This window comes from Heterodontus francisci, chromosome 2 (genome assembly GCF_036365525.1).
Source record: "Heterodontus francisci isolate sHetFra1 chromosome 2, sHetFra1.hap1, whole genome shotgun sequence".
Classification (NCBI taxonomy): Eukaryota; Metazoa; Chordata; class Chondrichthyes; order Heterodontiformes; family Heterodontidae; genus Heterodontus; species Heterodontus francisci.
In genome coordinates this window covers 221,836,040-221,855,637 of record NC_090372.1, presented here as the reverse complement: position 1 = coordinate 221,855,637, position 19,598 = coordinate 221,836,040, and the positions used below count along the sequence as shown (strand labels likewise).

At 46.5% G+C, this 19,598-nt stretch overlaps 1 protein-coding gene across 4 annotated transcripts in view; it reads left to right on the top strand.

The window, feature by feature from the left end:
• The window catches only part of LOC137351620 (tonsoku-like protein), a 321,657-nt gene that overhangs the window by 31,321 nt on the left and 270,738 nt on the right, over positions 1-19,598 (top strand). For all 4 annotated transcript variants that reach the window (XM_068016251.1, XM_068016241.1, XM_068016243.1 and 1 more), the window contains exon 2: positions 5,715-5,810. In XM_068016251.1, coding sequence (XP_067872352.1) covers positions 5,715-5,810 — 96 coding nt within the window. The remainder of the gene's footprint in view (positions 1-5,714; positions 5,811-19,598) is intronic.

Below are 19,598 nucleotides of genomic sequence, written 5' to 3'. Positions count from 1 at the left end.
GCGGCGGAAGGAGTACACCTCCCGACTGCCAACTCCAACTCGGCGGCCCAGGGTGGCGCCGCTGCACCTCCTCCCACCCCCCCTACACCTCCACCAGATACCATTCAGTCGGTACCGGAGGTTGTGGTTTTCACGGCCTCCGGCAGGGAGGGGTGTGACCGTCCAAGTGGAAGGAAGGCGCGGAGGAGAAATAAACATCGAGAGGCGTGTCCCCTGGACACCGTGGCACTACCCGAGTCTGAGCTCAGCCCAAGGCCCGATCTCGGGAAGTCAACTTGCTCCGGGGCTGGGCTCAGGCCCAGGGTGAATAAGAAAAAAGAGAGTGCGGAGGCCTCTGATGGCATGGAGGGAGTCTCCGCGCCCTAGTGGGAAAAAGAGGAGAAGGCACCCCTTCACAGAGGTAATGAGGGGCCCTGAGGCGCAGGGCCCATCTGTTGGAGGGGAACTGCCTCCTGTTTCGGGTCCTCAGGTTCCCCCTACCGCCACCACCAAGGCTACAAAGTCCGGGCAGGAGCTCCCTATTCCTCAGGATGGAGGGGAGGGGAAGGCCCCGGTAAATGAGGCCCCTCCTGAAGGAGTAAGTGGGGCCCTGCTTGTGGTGGGGGAGCCTGGGGACGCCGCCCATTCCGCCACTGCTACTGGGTCGGGTGCCCTGAATGAAGGGGAGGGCGACGCCCCAGAGGGTCAGCCCTCCCAGCCGGAGTCCACCACCAACCAGGAGACACCCGACCCGGTGAAAACTGAGAATGCTGCCCCATCTGCTGGGCCTGTGGGTGCTGGCGGAGCGGGAGATGGCCTCCTCTCGCCGCCTCCGGTCTCGGCTCCGGCTGGATTTCCGGAGTCGGGATCTTATGTCTCCCCTGGACCACTCATTGGCCTGGGGACGGAGGTGGAGGGGGGTCCTGCGCTGCTGGTTCCCACAGGCTCCAGTTTCACAATAGAACCCAGAGAGGACTCCTCCGCCATCGATCCTGGGGGTGGGATTGTGACGGAGGCGGGACCAGCTGGCGCGGCTGGGACGTCCGCCCCACAGTGTGTGGTGGATGTGTCGGCCGCTGGCGGTGACGACCCGGAGGAGGAGGCAGAAACAGGAGGCAGGTCCCCTCCAACAGATGGGGAATCGGTGGGGGGCACGGAGGATGACCTTGATTCCATCGCCAGTGAGGTGGTGGAGTCCCTCGTGCCTCCCACCGAATCTCCTCTCATCCCCACGGCGGAACTCCGGGATTTCCTCGCGGCTTGCAGGGGTTGCCGCGATCAAGTTCAGCTGGCCCTCGGCCGTTGGTCGAATCTGGCGCTGATCATACAGTCCGTCCGTGCCGCCCTTAAGAAAGCGGGCAAGCGCACGGGCGTGAAACTGGTTGAGTGGCGCCGGTTTCATGTGTTCCTCAATGGGTTGCTGGGGGAGTGGAGGGCCAGGTGCACTTCCACTCCCTCCTCACAGTGAGCTGTTGGTGACGGGTTTTAAGTACCTTTGACATGAAGATAACCATAGCCAGCCTCAACATCAACGGCAGCAGAGGGGCTCACCGCAGATTTCACAATCTCTCAGTCTTTAGGGAAGGGAGATACGCGGTGAGCTTTCTGCAGGAAACCCACACCATTCCGGGAGACGAAGCCACCTGGCTCCTGGAGTGGCAGGGTGGGGTTCACATGAGTCACCTCACCCCTATTTCTAGTGGGGTGGCTATCTTGTTGGCCCCGACTTTTCAGCCGGGGGTCAAGGAGCTAGTGCCGGGCCGCTTGCTCCACCTCGCCGTTCGCCTGGGTAGCGTGCCACTCCACTTTGTGAACGTGTACGCGCCCAGGCCCGGCGCGTTGCAAGCGCGCTTGTTTGAAGAAGTGTCCGCTCTCTTGAGCTCCATCGATAGCGGCGAGTGCATCATCCTCGGGGGGGATTTTAACTGCACCCTCGATGTGGGGGATCGCTCCGGTCCCCAGCGCGGCCAAGCGTCGGTGGAGAAGTTGAGGGGACTGATCAGCTCCCGTAACTTGGTGGACGTCTGGCGGAATCTCCATCCCGACACCAGCGCCTTCACGTGGAGGTCTGGAGGAGGAGGGTCCCGAACGACCGCCTCTACTTTTCGCAGGCGTACGTCTCCCGCGTCTCGGCGGCCTCCATGCGGCTGGTGCCGTGCTCGGACCACCGCCTGGTGTGGGCGGAGTTCACTCCGCTCCGCACGCGGACAGGGTCCGCGTACTGGCACTTTAACAACCGGCTGCTGGAGGACGAGCGATTTCGGGACTCGTTCTGTCGATTCTGGGCCGACTGGAGAAGGAAGCAGGGGGGCTTCCCCTCCTTGAGGCTATGGTGGAATGTAGGCAAGACTCACATCCGCGTCTTCTGTCAGGAGTACACGAAGGGGTCGACCAAGAGGCGGGAGGCCGAGATCGGGCGCCTTGAGAGGGAGGTGCTCGACTTGGAGTCCCACCTCGGTCATGCCGTCGCGGACCCGGCCCTGTGGCAGGCGTCCAAAGAGAAGAAGGGCGCGCTGAGGGACCTGCAGCTCAGAGTCCCGAGGCGCGTACGTGAGGTCGCGGATCCAGATACTGGAAGATTTGGACTGCATCTCACCCTTCTTCTACTCGCTGGAAAAATGGCGGGGGGTCCGTAAGCAGCTCGTCGAGCTGCTGGCCGACGACGGATCCTCCATCACGGATCCAGAGGGAATGGCCCTCCTGGTCCGTACTTATTACAGTGCGTTGTTCTCTCCGGATCCATCCAGCGGGGATGCACGCAGAGCTTTGTGGGAGGACCTGCCGCAGGTCAGCCCGGAGGGCGCCGAAGGATTGGAGGCTCCGCTCCAGTTGGCGGAACTGACTGGCGCCCTCCACCAGCTCTCAAGGGGCAAGTCCCCAGGGCTGGATGGGTTGACCGTGGAGTTCCTCAGGGCATTCTGGGACGTCCTGGGGGACGATTACGCGCGGGTCCTGGGGGAAAGCCTGGCGACCTGGGAGATGCCCCTCTCATGGCGCAGGGCAGTCATCATCCTGCTGCTGAAGAAGGGCGATCTCCGCCTGCTTAAAAACTGGCGTCCGGTCTCCCTCCTCAGCATGGATTATAAGATCTTTGCCTGGGCTATGTCTACCCGCCTGGGCTCCGTGCTGGCCCACATGATCCACCCCAACCAGTCCTATACGGTCCCGGGCCGGTCCATCCAGGACAACATCCACCTGGTCCGGGACCTGATCCAACTTTCCCAGAGGACTGGTCAGTCGGTCGCCTTTCTCTCCCTCAATCAGGAGAAGGCGTTCGACAGGGTGGATCACGAATACCGTTTCGGGACTCTGCGCGCTTTCGGACTCGGGCCGCATTTCGTGGCCCGTGTCCGACTTTTATACGCCGCCGCAGAGTGTCTAGTCAAAGTTAACGGGTCCTTGACGGCGCCCCTTCGCTTTGGGAGAGGAGTGCGTCAGGGATGCCCCATGTCCGGCCAATTGTATACCATCTGCGTGGAGCCCTTCCTGTGCCTGCTTCGCAGGAGGTTGACGGGATTGGCTCTGCGCGAGCCGGCCATGCGGGTCGTCCTCTCGGCTTACGCCGACGACGTGCTCCTCGCAATCACAGATCCCGTTGACTTGCGGAGGATGCGCGACTGCCAGCAGACTTTTTCTGCCGCGTCCTCCGCGAGGATCAATTGGGAAAAATGTTCCGGACTCCTGGTGGGTCAGTGGCGGGTGGACTCCCTGCCGGAGGAGATGACACCTTTTGCGTGGAGCACCACGCACCTCCTCTATCTGGGAGTCCAGCTTAGCCCCGCTGAGGAAGCCTGGCCGGCAAACTGGCAGGAGTTGGAGGCGAAAGTCACCACTCGGCTGGGGCGCTGGACAGGTCTGCTCCGAGTGCTTTCCTACAGGGGCCGAGCGTTGGTCATAAACCAACTGGTGGCCTCCATGTTGTGGTACCAGTTGGTCACTTTGGCCCCGCCCCCTGTATTTGCCACCAAGATCCAGAAGAAACTCGTTGATTTCTTCTGGGGCAAGAGGAAACACTGGGTCTCTGCCGCGGTTCTGAGTCTCCCGATTGAGGAGGTCGGTCAGTCGCTGGTGTGCATCCGCACCCAAGCTGCGACTCTCCGCCTTCGGACCCTGCAGAGATACCTGTACGTCGAGCGTCCTCCCAGATGGTGTGCGCTGGCGATGTATTTTTTCCGCCAGTGTCACTGCCTTCAAGACGACACGCAGCTCCTGGTGGAGTCCGTTATCCGCGCCTCTCTGAGGGAGTTGCCTGTCTTTAACCGGGATCTATTCCGAGTCTGGAACATGCTCGCCTCCAGTCAGGGCGCTCCCCCGCCGGCGGAGGAGAGCGCCTCGGCTGTCCGGGCAGCCGACTCCGGGGACGGTCCGGCGGGCGGAGGAGTAGCCGAAACCCCCGAGACGCCCCTCACTGCGGGTGGCGAGGGGGCTCGGGAGTGCGGAGCGATCCCGGCCGAGCTGACTCCCGCTCGGCCGGAACTGCTCATCGGACCCAGGCCCCGAAACCCTCCTCTGGAGCCGGTCCCGCACAACCCGAGCTGCCTCTCAGAAATGCCCTCCGTGCTATTCCAATCGGCGCGGAGGGGTTTCCTGTACGGGCTGCTCCTGCACACTCTCCACTTCCTCGCCCTCGTCAGCCGGCCGGACACGCCCTGGCCATCTGGCGGCGAGGGGAAACCCCGATGGAGGTCTCTCTACGCGGGAGTCTTCCCCCTTTACATCGGGGACCTGGGGTGGAGGGTGCTGCACAGAGCAGTCCCGTGCAATAGGCTTTTAAGTAGGTTCACGGACTCCCAGGCCGCCTGTACTGTCTGCGGCCTGGACGAGTCCGTGTTCCACGTATATACGGAGTGTGCGAGGTTGCAGCCCCTCTTTGAGTATCTGAAGGAGCTGCTCCTCAAATTCTGGCTGCACTTCAGTCCCACGCTCCTGATCTTTGGGCACCCAGTGCGGAGGGGCTTGGGCCGGGAGGAGGATCTCCTCGTCAGTCTGCTCCTGGGCCTGGCCAAGGTGGCAATTCACAGGTCCAGGTTGCGGGCCGTCGGGAGTTCCGTCCTCCACGATTGCCTGCCCCTCTTCCACGGTTACGTTCGCGCCCGGATGTCCCTGGAGAAAGAGCATGCGGTGTCCGCCGGTACGCTTGAGGCCTTCCGTGAACGGTGGGCACCGCAGGGACTGGAGTGCATCGTCGACGCCGAAAATGGCATTTTAATTTGAGTTTTTGTTGATTTATCTGGTTTTAAATAAAGTTCTTTTTAAAAAAAAATGTAAATATGTATATAAAGGGGGCCTGAGGAATAAAGGCCACAAAAAAAAAGAAAAAAAAAACAAAAAAAAAAGGGGTTAGATACAGAGTAAAGCTCCCTCGACACTGTCCCCATCAAACACTCCCAGGACAGGTACAGCACGGGGTTAGATACAGAGACTGATGCTGATTTGTAATGGGAACAACCATCCAGATGTAATTATTTACTGTTGCCTTGTACTAAATTGCTTCATTCAAATAAAGTGAGCACTTCAGTTAAAAAATAACGGGGTTAGATACAGAGTAAAGCTCCCGAAAAAAGAAAAAAGAAGAAGAAAAAAAAAGCCAGGATTAGATAAAGAGTAAAGCTCCCTCTACACTGTCTCATTTAGTTGAATACATATGAAGTTTCTCACACTGTCGAGTAGCAGACTATTGGATTTGTTCACTTCAGGAGCAGTTTAATTTACCCCTCTTGTTTAAATACATGCAGTTCTTCAGGAGTCAAAGCGGAAAGCTCAGAAGAGAAATAGGACACAGAGAATGGCTTATGTCTGCCAGCGGCTTGGAGAGTCTTACAGAAAAAACGGTCAGTGTAAATTGTGAAGGAGGGGGTGGCGTCTGGGACTCTGTTTTAAAGCATGTTTGTGTCAGCCTCTGTCTCAACTCTTACTCCACAGTTCTGATGAAAGGTCACTGACCTGAAACGTTAACTCTGCTTCTCTCTCCACAGATGCTGCCAAAGCTGCTGAGTATTTCCAGCATTTCTTGTTTTTATTTCAGATTTCCAGTATCTGCAGTATTTTCTTTTTAACACAGAATGGTATTGCCTGGTCATTATCACGTGTTTGTAAGAGCATAAGATCATGGCTGATCTGAAACATTACTTTCCAGCTTCATAGCCAAAATTCTGTCAACCTGTCTCTTAAATATATTCCATGATGGAACGTCCACATCTCTCTGTGACAGAGAATTCCAAATATTCACAACCCTCTGTGATAGAGAATTCCAAACATCCACAACCCTCTGTGATAGAGAATTCCAAACATCCACAACCCTCTGTGATAGAGAATTCCAAACATTCACAACGCTCTGTGATAGAGAATTCCAAACATTCACAACCCTCTGTGATAGAGAATTCCAAACATTCACAACCCTCTGTGATAGAGAATTCCAAACATTCACAACCCTCTGTGGTAGAGAATTCCAAACATTCACAACCCTCTGTGATAGAGAATTCCAAACGTTCACAACCCCTCTGTGGTAGAGAATTCCAAACATTCACAACCCTCTGTGATAGAGAATTCCAAACATTCACAACCCTCTGTGATAGAGAATTCCAAACGTTCACAACCCCTCTGTGGTAGAGAATTCCAAACATTCACAACCCTCTGTGATAGAGAATTCCAAACATTCACAACCCTCTGTGATAGAGAATTCCAAACATTAACAACCCTCTGTGATAGAGAATTCCAAACATTCACAACCCTCTGTGATAGAGAATTCCAAACATTCACAACCCTCTGTGATAGAGAATTCCAAACATTCCCACCCCTCTGTGATAGAGAATTCCAAACATCCACAACCCTCTGTGATAGAGAATTCCAAACATCCACAACCCTCTGTGATAGAGAATTCCAAACATCCACAACCCTCTGTGATAGAGAATTCCAAACATCCACAACCCTCAGTGAAAGAGAATTCCAAACATTCACAACCCTCTGTGATAGAGAATTCCAAACATTCACAACCCTCTGTGATAGAGAATTCCAAACATTCACAACCCTCTGTGATAGAGAATTCCAAACATTCACAACCCTCTGTGATAGAGAATTCCAAACATCCACAACCCTCTGTGATAGAGAATTCCAAACATTCACAACCCTCTGTGATAGAGAATTCCAAACATTCACAACCCTCTGTGATAGAGAATTCCAAACATTCACAACCCTCTGTGATAGAGAATTCCAAACATTCACAACCCTCTGTGATAGAGAATTCCAAACATCCACAACCCTCTGTGATAGAGAATTCCAAACATCCACAACCCTCTGTGATAGAGAATTCCAAACATTCACAACCCTCTGTGATAGAGAATTCCAAACATCCACAACCCTCTGTGATAGAGAATTCCAAACATTTCCACCCCTCTGTGATAGAGAATTCCAAACATTCACAACCCTCTGTGATAGAGAATTCCAAACATCCACAACCCTCTGTGATAGAGAATTCCAAACATTCACAACCCTCTGTGATAGAGAATTCCAAACATTCACAACCCTCTGTGATAGAGAATTCCAAACATCCACAACCCTCTGTGATAGAGAATTCCAATCATTCACAACCCTCTGTGGTAGAGAATTCCAAACATTCACAACCCTCTGTGATAGAGAATTCCAAACATTCACAACCCTCAGTGATAGAGAATTCCAAACATTCACAACCCTCTGTGATAGAGAATTCCAAACATCCACAACCCTCTGTGATAGAGAATTCCAAACATCCACAACCCTCTGTGATAGAGAATTCCAAACATCCACAACCCTCTGTGATAGAGAATTCCAAACTTTCACAACCCTCTGTGATAGAGAATTCCAAACATCCACAACCCGCTGTGATAGAGAATTCCAAACATTCCCACCCCTCTGTGATAGAGAATTCCAAACATTCACAACCCTCTGTGATAGAGAATTCCAAACATCCACAACCCTCTGTGATAGAGAATTCCAAACATTCCCACCACTCTGTGATAGAGAATTCCAAACATCCACAACCCTCTGTGATAGAGAATTCCAAACATCCACAACCCTCTGTGATAGAGAATTCCAAACATTCCCACCACTCTGTGATAGAGAATTCCAAACATTCACAACCCTCTGTGATAGAGAATTCCAAACATTCACAACCCTCTGTGATAGAGAATTCCAAACATCCACAACACTCTGTGATAGAGAATTCCAAACATCCACAACCCTCTGTGATAGAGAATTCCAAACATTCACAACCCTCTGTGATAGAGAATTCCAAACATTCACAACCCTCTGTGATAGAGAATTCCAAACATCCACAACCCTCTGTGATAGAGAATTCCAAACATCCACAAACCTCTGTGATAGAGAATTCCAAACATTCACAACCCTCTGTGATAGAGAATTCCAAACATTCACAACCCTCTGTGATAGAGAATTCCAAACATTCACAACCCTCTGTGATAGAGAATTCCAAACATTCACAACCCTCTGTGATAGAGAATTCCAAACATCCACAACCCTTTGTGATAGAGAATTCCAAACATCCACAACCCTCTGTGATAGAGAATTCCAAACATCCACAACCCTCTGTGATAGAGAATTCCAAACATTCACAACCCTCTGTGAAGGAGAATTCCAAACATTCACAACCCTCTGTGATAGAGAATTCCAAACATCCACAACCCTCTGTGATAGAGAATTCCAAACATCCACAACCCTCTGTGATAGAGAATTCCAAACATCCACAACCCTCTGTGATAGAGAATTCCAAACATTCACAACCCTCTGTGATAGAGAATTCCAAACATCCACAACCCTCTGTGATAGAGAATTCCAAACATCCACAACCCTCTGTGATAGAGAATTCCAAACATCCACAACCCTCTGTGATAGAGAATTCCAAACATTCACAACCCTCTGTGATAGAGAATTCCAAACATCCACAACCCTCTGTGATAGAGAATTCCAAACATTCACAATCCTCAGTGATAGAGAATTCTAAACATTCACAACCCTCAGTGATAGAGAATTCCAAACATCCACAACCCTCTGTGATAGAGAATTCCAAACATTCACAACCCTCTGTGATAGAGAATTCCAAACATTCACAACCCTCTGTGATAGAGAATTCCAAACATTCACAACCCTCTGTGATAGAGAATTCCAAACATCCACAACCCTCTGTGATAGAGAATTCCAAACATTCCCACCACTCTGTGATAGAGAATTCCAAACATCCACAACCCTCTGTGATAGAGAATTCCAAACATCCACAACCCTCTGTGATAGAGAATTCCAAACATTCCCACCACTCTGTGATAGAGAATTCCAAACATTCACAACCCTCTGTGATAGAGAATTCCAAACATTCACAACCCTCTGTGATAGAGAATTCCAAACATTCACAACCCCTCTGTGGTAGAGAATTCCAAACATCCACAACCCTCTGTGATAGAGAATTCCAAACATCCACAACCCTCTGTGATAGAGAATTCGAAACATTCACAACCCTCTGTGATAGAGAATTCCAAACATCCACAACCCTCTGTGATAGAGAATTCCAAACATTCACAACCCTCTGTGATAGAGAATTCCAAACATTCACAACCCCTCTGTGATAGAGAATTCCAAACAATCACAACCCTCTGTGATAGAGAATTCCAAACATCCACAACCCTCTGTGATAGAGAATTCCAAACATCCACAACCCTCTGTGATAGAGAATTCCAAACATCCACAACCCTCTGTGATAGAGAATTCCAAACATTCACAACCCTCTGTGATAGAGAATTCCAAACATCCACAACCCTCTGTGATAGAGAATTCCAAACATCCACAACCCTCTGTGATAGAGAATTCCAAACATTCACAACCCTCTGTGATAGAGAATTCCAAACATCCACAACCCTCTGTGATAGAGAATTCCAAACATTCACAACCCTCTGTGATAGAGAATTCCAAACATCCACAACCCTCTGTGATAGAGAATTCCAAACATCCACAACCATCTGTGATAGAGAATTCCAAACATCCACAACCCTCTGTGATAGAGAATTCCAAACATTCACAACCCTCTGTGATAGAGAATTCCAAACATTCACAACCCTCTGTGATAGAGAATTCCAAACATTCACAACCCTCTGTGATAGAGAATTCCAAACATTCCCACCCCTCTGTGATAGAGAATTCCAATCATTCACAACCCTCAGTGATAGAGAATTCCAAACATCCACAACCCTCTGTGATAGAGAATTCCAAACATTCACAACCCTCTGTGACAGAGAATTCCAAACATTCACAACCCTCTGTGACAGAGAATTCAAAACATTCACAACCCTCTGTGATAGAGAATTCCAAACATCCACAACCCTCTGTGATAGAGAATTCCAAACATTCCCACCACTCTGTGATAGAGAATTCCAAACATCCACAACCCTCTGTGATAGAGAATTCCAAACATCCACAACCCTCTGTGATAGAGAATTCCAAACATTCCCACCACTCTGTGATAGAGAATTCCAAACATTCACAACCCTCTGTGATAGAGAATTCCAAACATTCACAACCCTCTGTGATAGAGAATTCCAAACATTCACAACCCCTCTGTGGTAGAGAATTCCAAACATCCACAACCCTCTGTGATAGAGAATTCCAAACATCCACAACCCTCTGTGATAGAGAATTCGAAACATTCACAACCCTCTGTGATAGAGAATTCCAAACATTCACAACCCTCTGTGATAGAGAATTCCAAACATTCACAACCCTCTGTGATAGAGAATTCCAAACATTCACAACCCTCTGTGAAAGAGAATTCCAAACATTCACAACCCTCTGTGATAGAGAATTCCAAACATTCACAACCCTCTGTGATAGAGAATTCCAAACATTCACAACCCTCTGTGATAGAGAATTCCAATCATTCACAACCCTCTGTGATAGAGAATTCCAAACATTCACAACCCTCTGTGAGAGAGAATTCCAAACATCCACAACCCTCTGTGATAGAGAATTCCAAACATCCACAACCCTCTGTGATAGAGAATTCCAAACATCCACAACCCTCTGTGATAGAGAATTCCAAACTTTCACAACCCCCTGTGATAGAGAATTCCAAACATCCACAACCCTCTGTGATAGAGAATTCCAAACATTCCCACCCCTCTGTGATAGAGAATTCCAAACATTCACAACCCTCTGTGATAGAGAATTCCAAACATCCACAACCCTCTGTGATAGAGAATTCCAAACATTCCCACCACTCTGTGATAGAGAATTCCAAACATCCACAACCCTCTGTGATAGAGAATTCCAAACATCCACAACCCTCTGTGATAGAGAATTCCAAACATTCCCACCACTCTGTGATAGAGAATTCCAAACATTCACAACCCTCTGTGATAGAGAATTCCAAACATTCACAACCCTCTGTGATAGAGAATTCCAAACATTCACAACCCCTCTGTGGTAGAGAATTCCAAACATCCACAACCCTCTGTGATAGAGAATTCCAAACATCCACAACCCTCTGTGATAGAGAATTCGAAACATTCACAACCCTCTGTGATAGAGAATTCCAAACATCCACAACCCTCTGTGATAGAGAATTCCAAACATTCACAACCCTCTGTGATAGAGAATTCCAAACATTCACAACCCCTCTGTGATAGAGAATTCCAAACAATCACAACCCTCTGTGATAGAGAATTCCAAACATCCACAACCCTCTGTGATAGAGAATTCCAAACATCCACAACCCTCTGTGATAGAGAATTCCAAACATCCACAACCCTCTGTGATAGAGAATTCCAAACATTCACAACCCTCTGTGATAGAGAATTCCAAACATCCACAACCCTCTGTGATAGAGAATTCCAAACATCCACAACCCTCTGTGATAGAGAATTCCAAACATTCACAACCCTCTGTGATAGAGAATTCCAAACATCCACAACCCTCTGTGATAGAGAATTCCAAACATTCACAACCCTCTGTGATAGAGAATTCCAAACATCCACAACCCTCTGTGATAGAGAATTCCAAACATCCACAACCCTCTGTGATAGAGAATTCCAAACATTCACAACCCTCTGTGATAGAGAATTCCAAACATCCACAACCCTCTGTGATAGAGAATTCCAAACATCCACAACCCTCTGTGATAGAGAATTCCAAACATTCACAACCCTCTGTGATAGAGAATTCCAAACATCCACAACCCTCTGTGATAGAGAATTCCAAACATCCACAACCCTCTGTGATAGAGAATTCCAAACATTCACAACCCTCTGTGATAGAGAATTCCAAACATCCACAACCCTCTGTGATAGAGAATTCCAAACATTCACAACCCTCTGTGATAGAGAATTCCAAACATTCACAACCCTCTGTGATAGAGAATTCCAAACATTCACAACCCTCTGTGATAGGTAATTCCAAACATTCACAAACCTCTGTGACAGAGAATTCCAAACATTCACAACCCTCTGTGACAGAGAATTCAAAACATTCACAACCCTCTGTGATAGAGAATTCCAAACATTCACAACCCTCTGTGATAGAGAATTCCAAACATTCACAACCCTCTGTGATAGAGAATTCCAAACATTCACAACCCTCTGTGATAGAGAATTCCAAACATTCACAACCCTCTGTGATAGAGAATTCCAAACATTCACAACCCCTCTGTGGTAGAGAATTCCAAACATTCACAACCCTCTGTGATAGAGAATTCCAAACATTCACAACCCTCTGTGACAGAGAATTCAAAACATTCACAACCCTCTGTGATAGAGAATTCCAAACATTCACAACCCCTCTGTGGTAGAGAATTCCAAACATTCACAACCCTCTGTGACAGAGAATTCCAAACATTCACAACCCTCTGTGACAGAGAATTCAAAACATTCACAACCCTCTGTGATAGAGAATTCCAAACATTCACAACCCTCTGTGATAGAGAATTCCAAACATTCACAACCCTCTGTGATAGAGAATTCCAAACATTCACAACCCTCTGTGATAGAGAATTCCAAACATTCACAACCCTCTGTGATAGAGAATTCCAAACATTCACAACCCCTCTGTGGTAGAGAATTCCAAACATTCACAACCCTCTGTGATAGAGAATTCCAAACATTCACAACCCTCTGTGATAGAGAATTCCAAACATTCACAACCCCTCTGTGGTAGAGAATTCCAAACATTCACAACCCTCTGTGATAGAGAATTCCAATCATTCACAACCCTCTGTGATAGAGAATTCCAAACATTCACAACCCTCTGTGATAGAGAATTCCAAACATCCACAACCCTCTGTGATAGAGAATTCCAAACATTCACAACCCTCTGTGATAGAGAATTCCAAACATTCACAACCCTCTGTGATAGAGAATTCCAAACATTCACAACCCTCTGTGATAGAGAATTCCAAACATTCACAACCCTCTGTGAAAGAGAATTCCAAACATTCACAACCCTCTGTGATAGAGAATTCCAAACATTCACAACCCTCTGTGATAGAGAATTCCAAACATTCACAACCCTCTGTGATAGAGAATTCCAATCATTCACAACCCTCTGTGATAGAGAATTCCAAACATTCACAACCCTCTGTGAGAGAGAATTCCAAACATCCACAACCCTCTGTGATAGAGAATTCCAAACATTCACAACCCTCTGTGATAGAGAATTCCAAACATTCACAACCCTCTGTGATAGAGAATTCCAAACATTCACAACCCTCTGTGATAGAGAATTCCAAACATTCACAACCCTCAGTGATAGAGAATTCCAAACATTCACAACCCTCTGTGATAGAGAATTCCAAACATCCACAACCCTCTGTGATAGAGAATTCCAAACATCCACAACCCTCTGTGATAGAGAATTCCAAACATCCACAACCCTCTGTGATAGAGAATTCCAAACTTTCACAACCCTCTGTGATAGAGAATTCCAAACATCCACAACCCTCTGTGATAGAGAATTCCAAACATTCCCACCCCTCTGTGATAGAGAATTCCAAACATTCACAACCCTCTGTGATAGAGAATTCCAAACATCCACAACCCTCTGTGATAGAGAATTCCAAACATTCCCACCACTCTGTGATAGAGAATTCCAAACATCCACAACCCTCTGTGATAGAGAATTCCAAACATCCACAACCCTCTGTGATAGAGAATTCCAAACATTCCCACCACTCTGTGATAGAGAATTCCAAACATTCACAACCCTCTGTGATAGAGAATTCCAAACATTCACAACCCTCTGTGATAGAGAATTCCAAACATTCACAACCCCTCTGTGGTAGAGAATTCCAAACATCCACAACCCTCTGTGATAGAGAATTCCAAACATCCACAACCCTCTGTGATAGAGAATTCGAAACATTCACAACCCTCTGTGATAGAGAATTCCAAACATCCACAACCCTCTGTGATAGAGAATTCCAAACATTCACAACCCTCTGTGATAGAGAATTCCAAACATTCACAACCCCTCTGTGATAGAGAATTCCAAACATTCACAACCCTCTGTGATAGAGAATTCCAAACATCCACAACCCTCTGTGATAGAGAATTCCAAACATCCACAACCCTCTGTGATAGAGAATTCCAAACATCCACAACCCTCTGTGATAGAGAATTCCAAACATCCACAACCCTCTGTGATAGAGAATTCCAAACATCCACAACCCTCTGTGATAGAGAATTCCAAACATTCACAACCCCTCTGTGATAGAGAATTCCAAACATTCACAACCCTCTGTGATAGAGAATTCCAAACATCCACAATCCTCTGTGATAGAGAATTCCAAACATCCACAACCCTCTGTGATAGAGAATTCCAAACATCCACAATCCTCTGTGATAGAGAATTCCAAACATCCACAACCCTCTGTGATAGAGAATTCCAAACATTCACAACCCCTCTGTGGTAGAGAATTCTAAACATTCACAACCCTCTGTGATAGAGAATTCCAAACATTCACAACCCTCTGTGATAGAGAATTCCAAACATTCACAACCCTTTGTGATAGAGAATTCCAAACATTCACAACCCTCAGTGATAGAGAATTCCAAACATTCACAACCCTCTGTGATAGAGAATTCCAAACATCCACAACCCTCTGTGATAGAGAATTCCAAACATCCACAACCCTCTGTGATAGAGAATTCCAAACATCCACAACCCTCTGTGATAGAGAATTCCAAACTTTCACAACCCTCTGTGATAGAGAATTCCAAACATCCACAACCCGCTGTGATAGAGAATTCCAAACATTCCCACCCCTCTGTGATAGAGAATTCCAAACATTCACAACCCTCTGTGATAGAGAATTCCAAACATCCACAACCCTCTGTGATAGAGAATTCCAAACATTCCCACCACTCTGTGATAGAGAATTCCAAACATTCACAACCCTCTGTGATAGAGAATTCCAAACATTCACAACCCTCTGTGAAAGAGAATTCCAAACATTCACAACCCTCTGTGATAGAGAATTCCAAACATTCACAACCCTCTGTGATAGAGAATTCCAAACATTCACAACCCTCTGTGATAGAGAATTCCAAACATTCACAATCCTCTGTGATAGAGAATTCCAATCATTCACAACCCTCTGTGATAGAGAATTCCAAACATTCACAACCCTCTGTGAGAGAGAATTCCAAACATCCACAACCCTCTGTGATAGAGAATTCCAAACATTCACAACCCTCTGTGATAGAGAATTCCAAACATTCACAACCCTCTGTGATAGAGAATTCCAAACATTCACAACCCTCTGTGATAGAGAATTCCAAACATTCACAACCCTCAGTGATAGAGAATTCCAAACATTCACAACCCTCTGTGATAGAGAATTCCAAACATCCACAACCCTCTGTGATAGAGAATTCCAAACATCCACAACCCTCTGTGATAGAGAATTCCAAACATCCACAACCCTCAGTGATAGAGAATTCCAAACTTTCACAACCCTCTGTGATAGAGAATTCCAAACATCCACAACCCTCTGTGATAGAGAATTCCAAACATTCCCACCACTATGTGATAGAGAATTCCAAACATCCACAACCCTCTGTGATAGAGAATTCCAAACATTCACAACCCTCTGTGATAGAGAATTCCAAACATTCACAACCCCTCTGTGATAGAGAATTCCAAACATTCACAACCCTCTGTGATAGAGAATTCCAAACATCCACAACCCTCTGTGATAGAGAATTCCAAACATCCACAACCCTCTGTGATAGAGAATTCCAAACATCCACAACCCTCTGTGATAGAGAATTCCAAACATTCACAACCCCTCTGTGATAGAGAATTCCAAACATTCACAACCCTCTGTGATAGAGAATTCCAAACATCCACAATCCTCTGTGATAGAGAATTCCAAACTTCCACAACCCTCTGTGACAGAGAATTCCAAACATTCACAACCCTCTGTGATAGAGAATTCCAAACATTCACAACCCCTCTGTGGTAGAGAATTCTAAACATTCACAACCCTCTGTGATAGAGAATTCCAAACATTCACAACCCTCTGTGATAGAGAATTCCAAACATTCACAACCCTCTGTGATAGAGAATTCCAAACATTCACAACCCTCAGTGATAGAGAATTCCAAACATTCACAACCCTCTGTGATAGAGAATTCCAAACATCCACAACCCTCTGTGATAGAGAATTCCAAACATCCACAACCCTCTGTGATAGAGAATTCCAAACATCCACAACCCTCTGTGATAGAGAATTCCAAACTTTCACAACCCTCTGTGATAGAGAATTCCAAACATCCACAACCCGCTGTGATAGAGAATTCCAAACATTCCCACCCCTCTGTGATAGAGAATTCCAAACATTCACAACCCTCTGTGATAGAGAATTCCAAACATTCACAACCCTCTGTGATAGAGAATTCCAAACATCCACAACCCTCTGTGATAGAGAATTCCAAACATTCCCACCACTCTGTGATAGAGAATTCCAAACATCCACAACCCTCTGTGATAGAGAATTCCAAACATCCACAACCCTCTGTGATAGAGAATTCCAAACATTCCCACCACTCTGTGATAGAGAATTCCAAACATTCACAACCCTCTGTGATAGAGAATTCCAAACATTCACAACCCTCTGTGATAGAGAATTCCAAACATCCACAACACTCTGTGATAGAGAATTCCAAACATCCACAACCCTCTGTGATAGAGAATTCCAAACATTCACAACCCTCTGTGATAGAGAATTCCAAACATCCACAACCCTCTGTGATAGAGAATTCCAAACATCCACAACCCGCTGTGATAGAGAATTCCAAACATTCCCACCCCTCTGTGATAGAGAATTCCAAACATTCACAACCCTCTGTGATAGAGAATTCCAAACATCCACAACCCTCTGTGATAGAGAATTCCAAACATTCCCACCACTCTGTGATAGAGAATTCCAAACATTCACAACCCTCTGTGATAGAGAATTCCAAACATTCACAACCCTCTGTGAAAGAGAATTCCAAACATTCACAACCCTCTGTGATAGAGAATTCCAAACATTCACAACCCTCTGTGATAGAGAATTCCAAACATTCACAACCCTCTGTGATAGAGAATTCCAAACATTCACAATCCTCTGTGATAGAGAATTCCAATCATTCACAACCCTCTGTGATAGAGAATTCCAAACATTCACAACCCTCTGTGAGAGAGAATTCCAAACATCCACAACCCTCTGTGATAGAGAATTCCAAACATTCACAACCCTCTGTGATAGAGAATTCCAAACATTCACAACCCTCTGTGATAGAGAATTCCAAACATTCACAACCCTCTGTGATAGAGAATTCCAAACATTCACAACCCTCAGTGATAGAGAATTCCAAACATTCACAACCCTCTGTGATAGAGAATTCCAAACATCCACAACCCTCTGTGATAGAGAATTCCAAACATCCACAACCCTCTGTGATAGAGAATTCCAAACATCCACAACCCTCAGTGATAGAGAATTCCAAACTTTCACAACCCTCTGTGATAGAGAATTCCAAACATCCACAACCCTCTGTGATAGAGAATTCCAAACATTCCCACCACTATGTGATAGAGAATTCCAAACATCCACAACCCTCTGTGATAGAGAATTCCAAACATTCACAACCCTCTGTGATAGAGAATTCCAAACATTCACAACCCCTCTGTGATAGAGAATTCCAAACATTCACAACCCTCTGTGATAGAGAATTCCAAACATCCACAACCCTCTGTGATAGAGAATTCCAAACATCCACAACCCTCTGTGATAGAGAATTCCAAACATCCACAACCCTCTGTGATAGAGAATTCCAAACATTCACAACCCCTCTGTGATAGAGAATTCCAAACATTCACAACCCTCTGTGATAGAGAATTCCAAACATCCACAATCCTCTGTGATAGAGAATTCCAAACTTCCACAACCCTCTGTGACAGAGAATTCCAAACATTCACAACCCTCTGTGATAGAGAATTCCAAACATTCACAACCCCTCTGTGGTAGAGAATTCTAAACATTCACAACCCTCTGTGATAGAGAATTCCAAACATTCACAACCCTCTGTGATAGAGAATTCCAAACATTCACAACCCTCTGTGATAGAGAATTCCAAACATTCACAACCCTCAGTGATAGAGAATTCCAAACATTCACAACCCTCTGTGATAGAGAATTCCAAACATCCACAACCCTCTGTGATAGAGAATTCCAAACATCCACAACCCTCTGTGATAGAGAATTCCAAACATCCACAACCCTCTGTGATAGAGAATTCCAAACTTTCACAACCCTCTGTGATAGAGAATTCCAAACATCCACAACCCGCTGTGATAGAGAATTCCAAACATTCCCACCCCTCTGTGATAGAGAATTCCAAACATTCACAACCCTCTGTGATAGAGAATTCCAAACATTCACAACCCTCTGTGATAGAGAATTCCAAACATCCACAACCCTCTGTGATAGAGAATTCCAAACATTCCCACCACTCTGTGATAGAGAATTCCAAACATCCACAACCCTCTGTGATAGAGAATTCCAAACATCCACAACCCTCTGTGATAGAGAATTCCAAACATTCCCACCACTCTGTGATAGAGAATTCCAAACATTCACAACCCTCTGTGATAGAGAATTCCAAACATTCACAACCCTCTGTGATAGAGAATTCCAAACATCCACAACACTCTGTGATAGAGAATTCCAAACATCCACAACCCTCTGTGATAGAGAATTCCAAACATTCACAACCCTCTGTGATAGAGAATTCCAAACATTCACAACCCTCTGTGATAGAGAATTCCAAACATCCACAACCCTCTGTGATAGAGAATTCCAAACATTCACAACCCTCTGTGATAGAGAATTCCAAACATTCACAACCCTCTGTGATAGAGAATTCCAAACATTCACAACCCTCTGTGATAGAGAATTCCAAACATTCACAACCCTCTGTGATAGAGAATTCCAAACATTCACAACCCTCTGTGATTGAGAATTCCAAACATTCACAACCCTCTGTGATAGAGAATTCCAAACATTCACAACCCTCTGTGAAAGAGAATTCCAAACATTCACAACC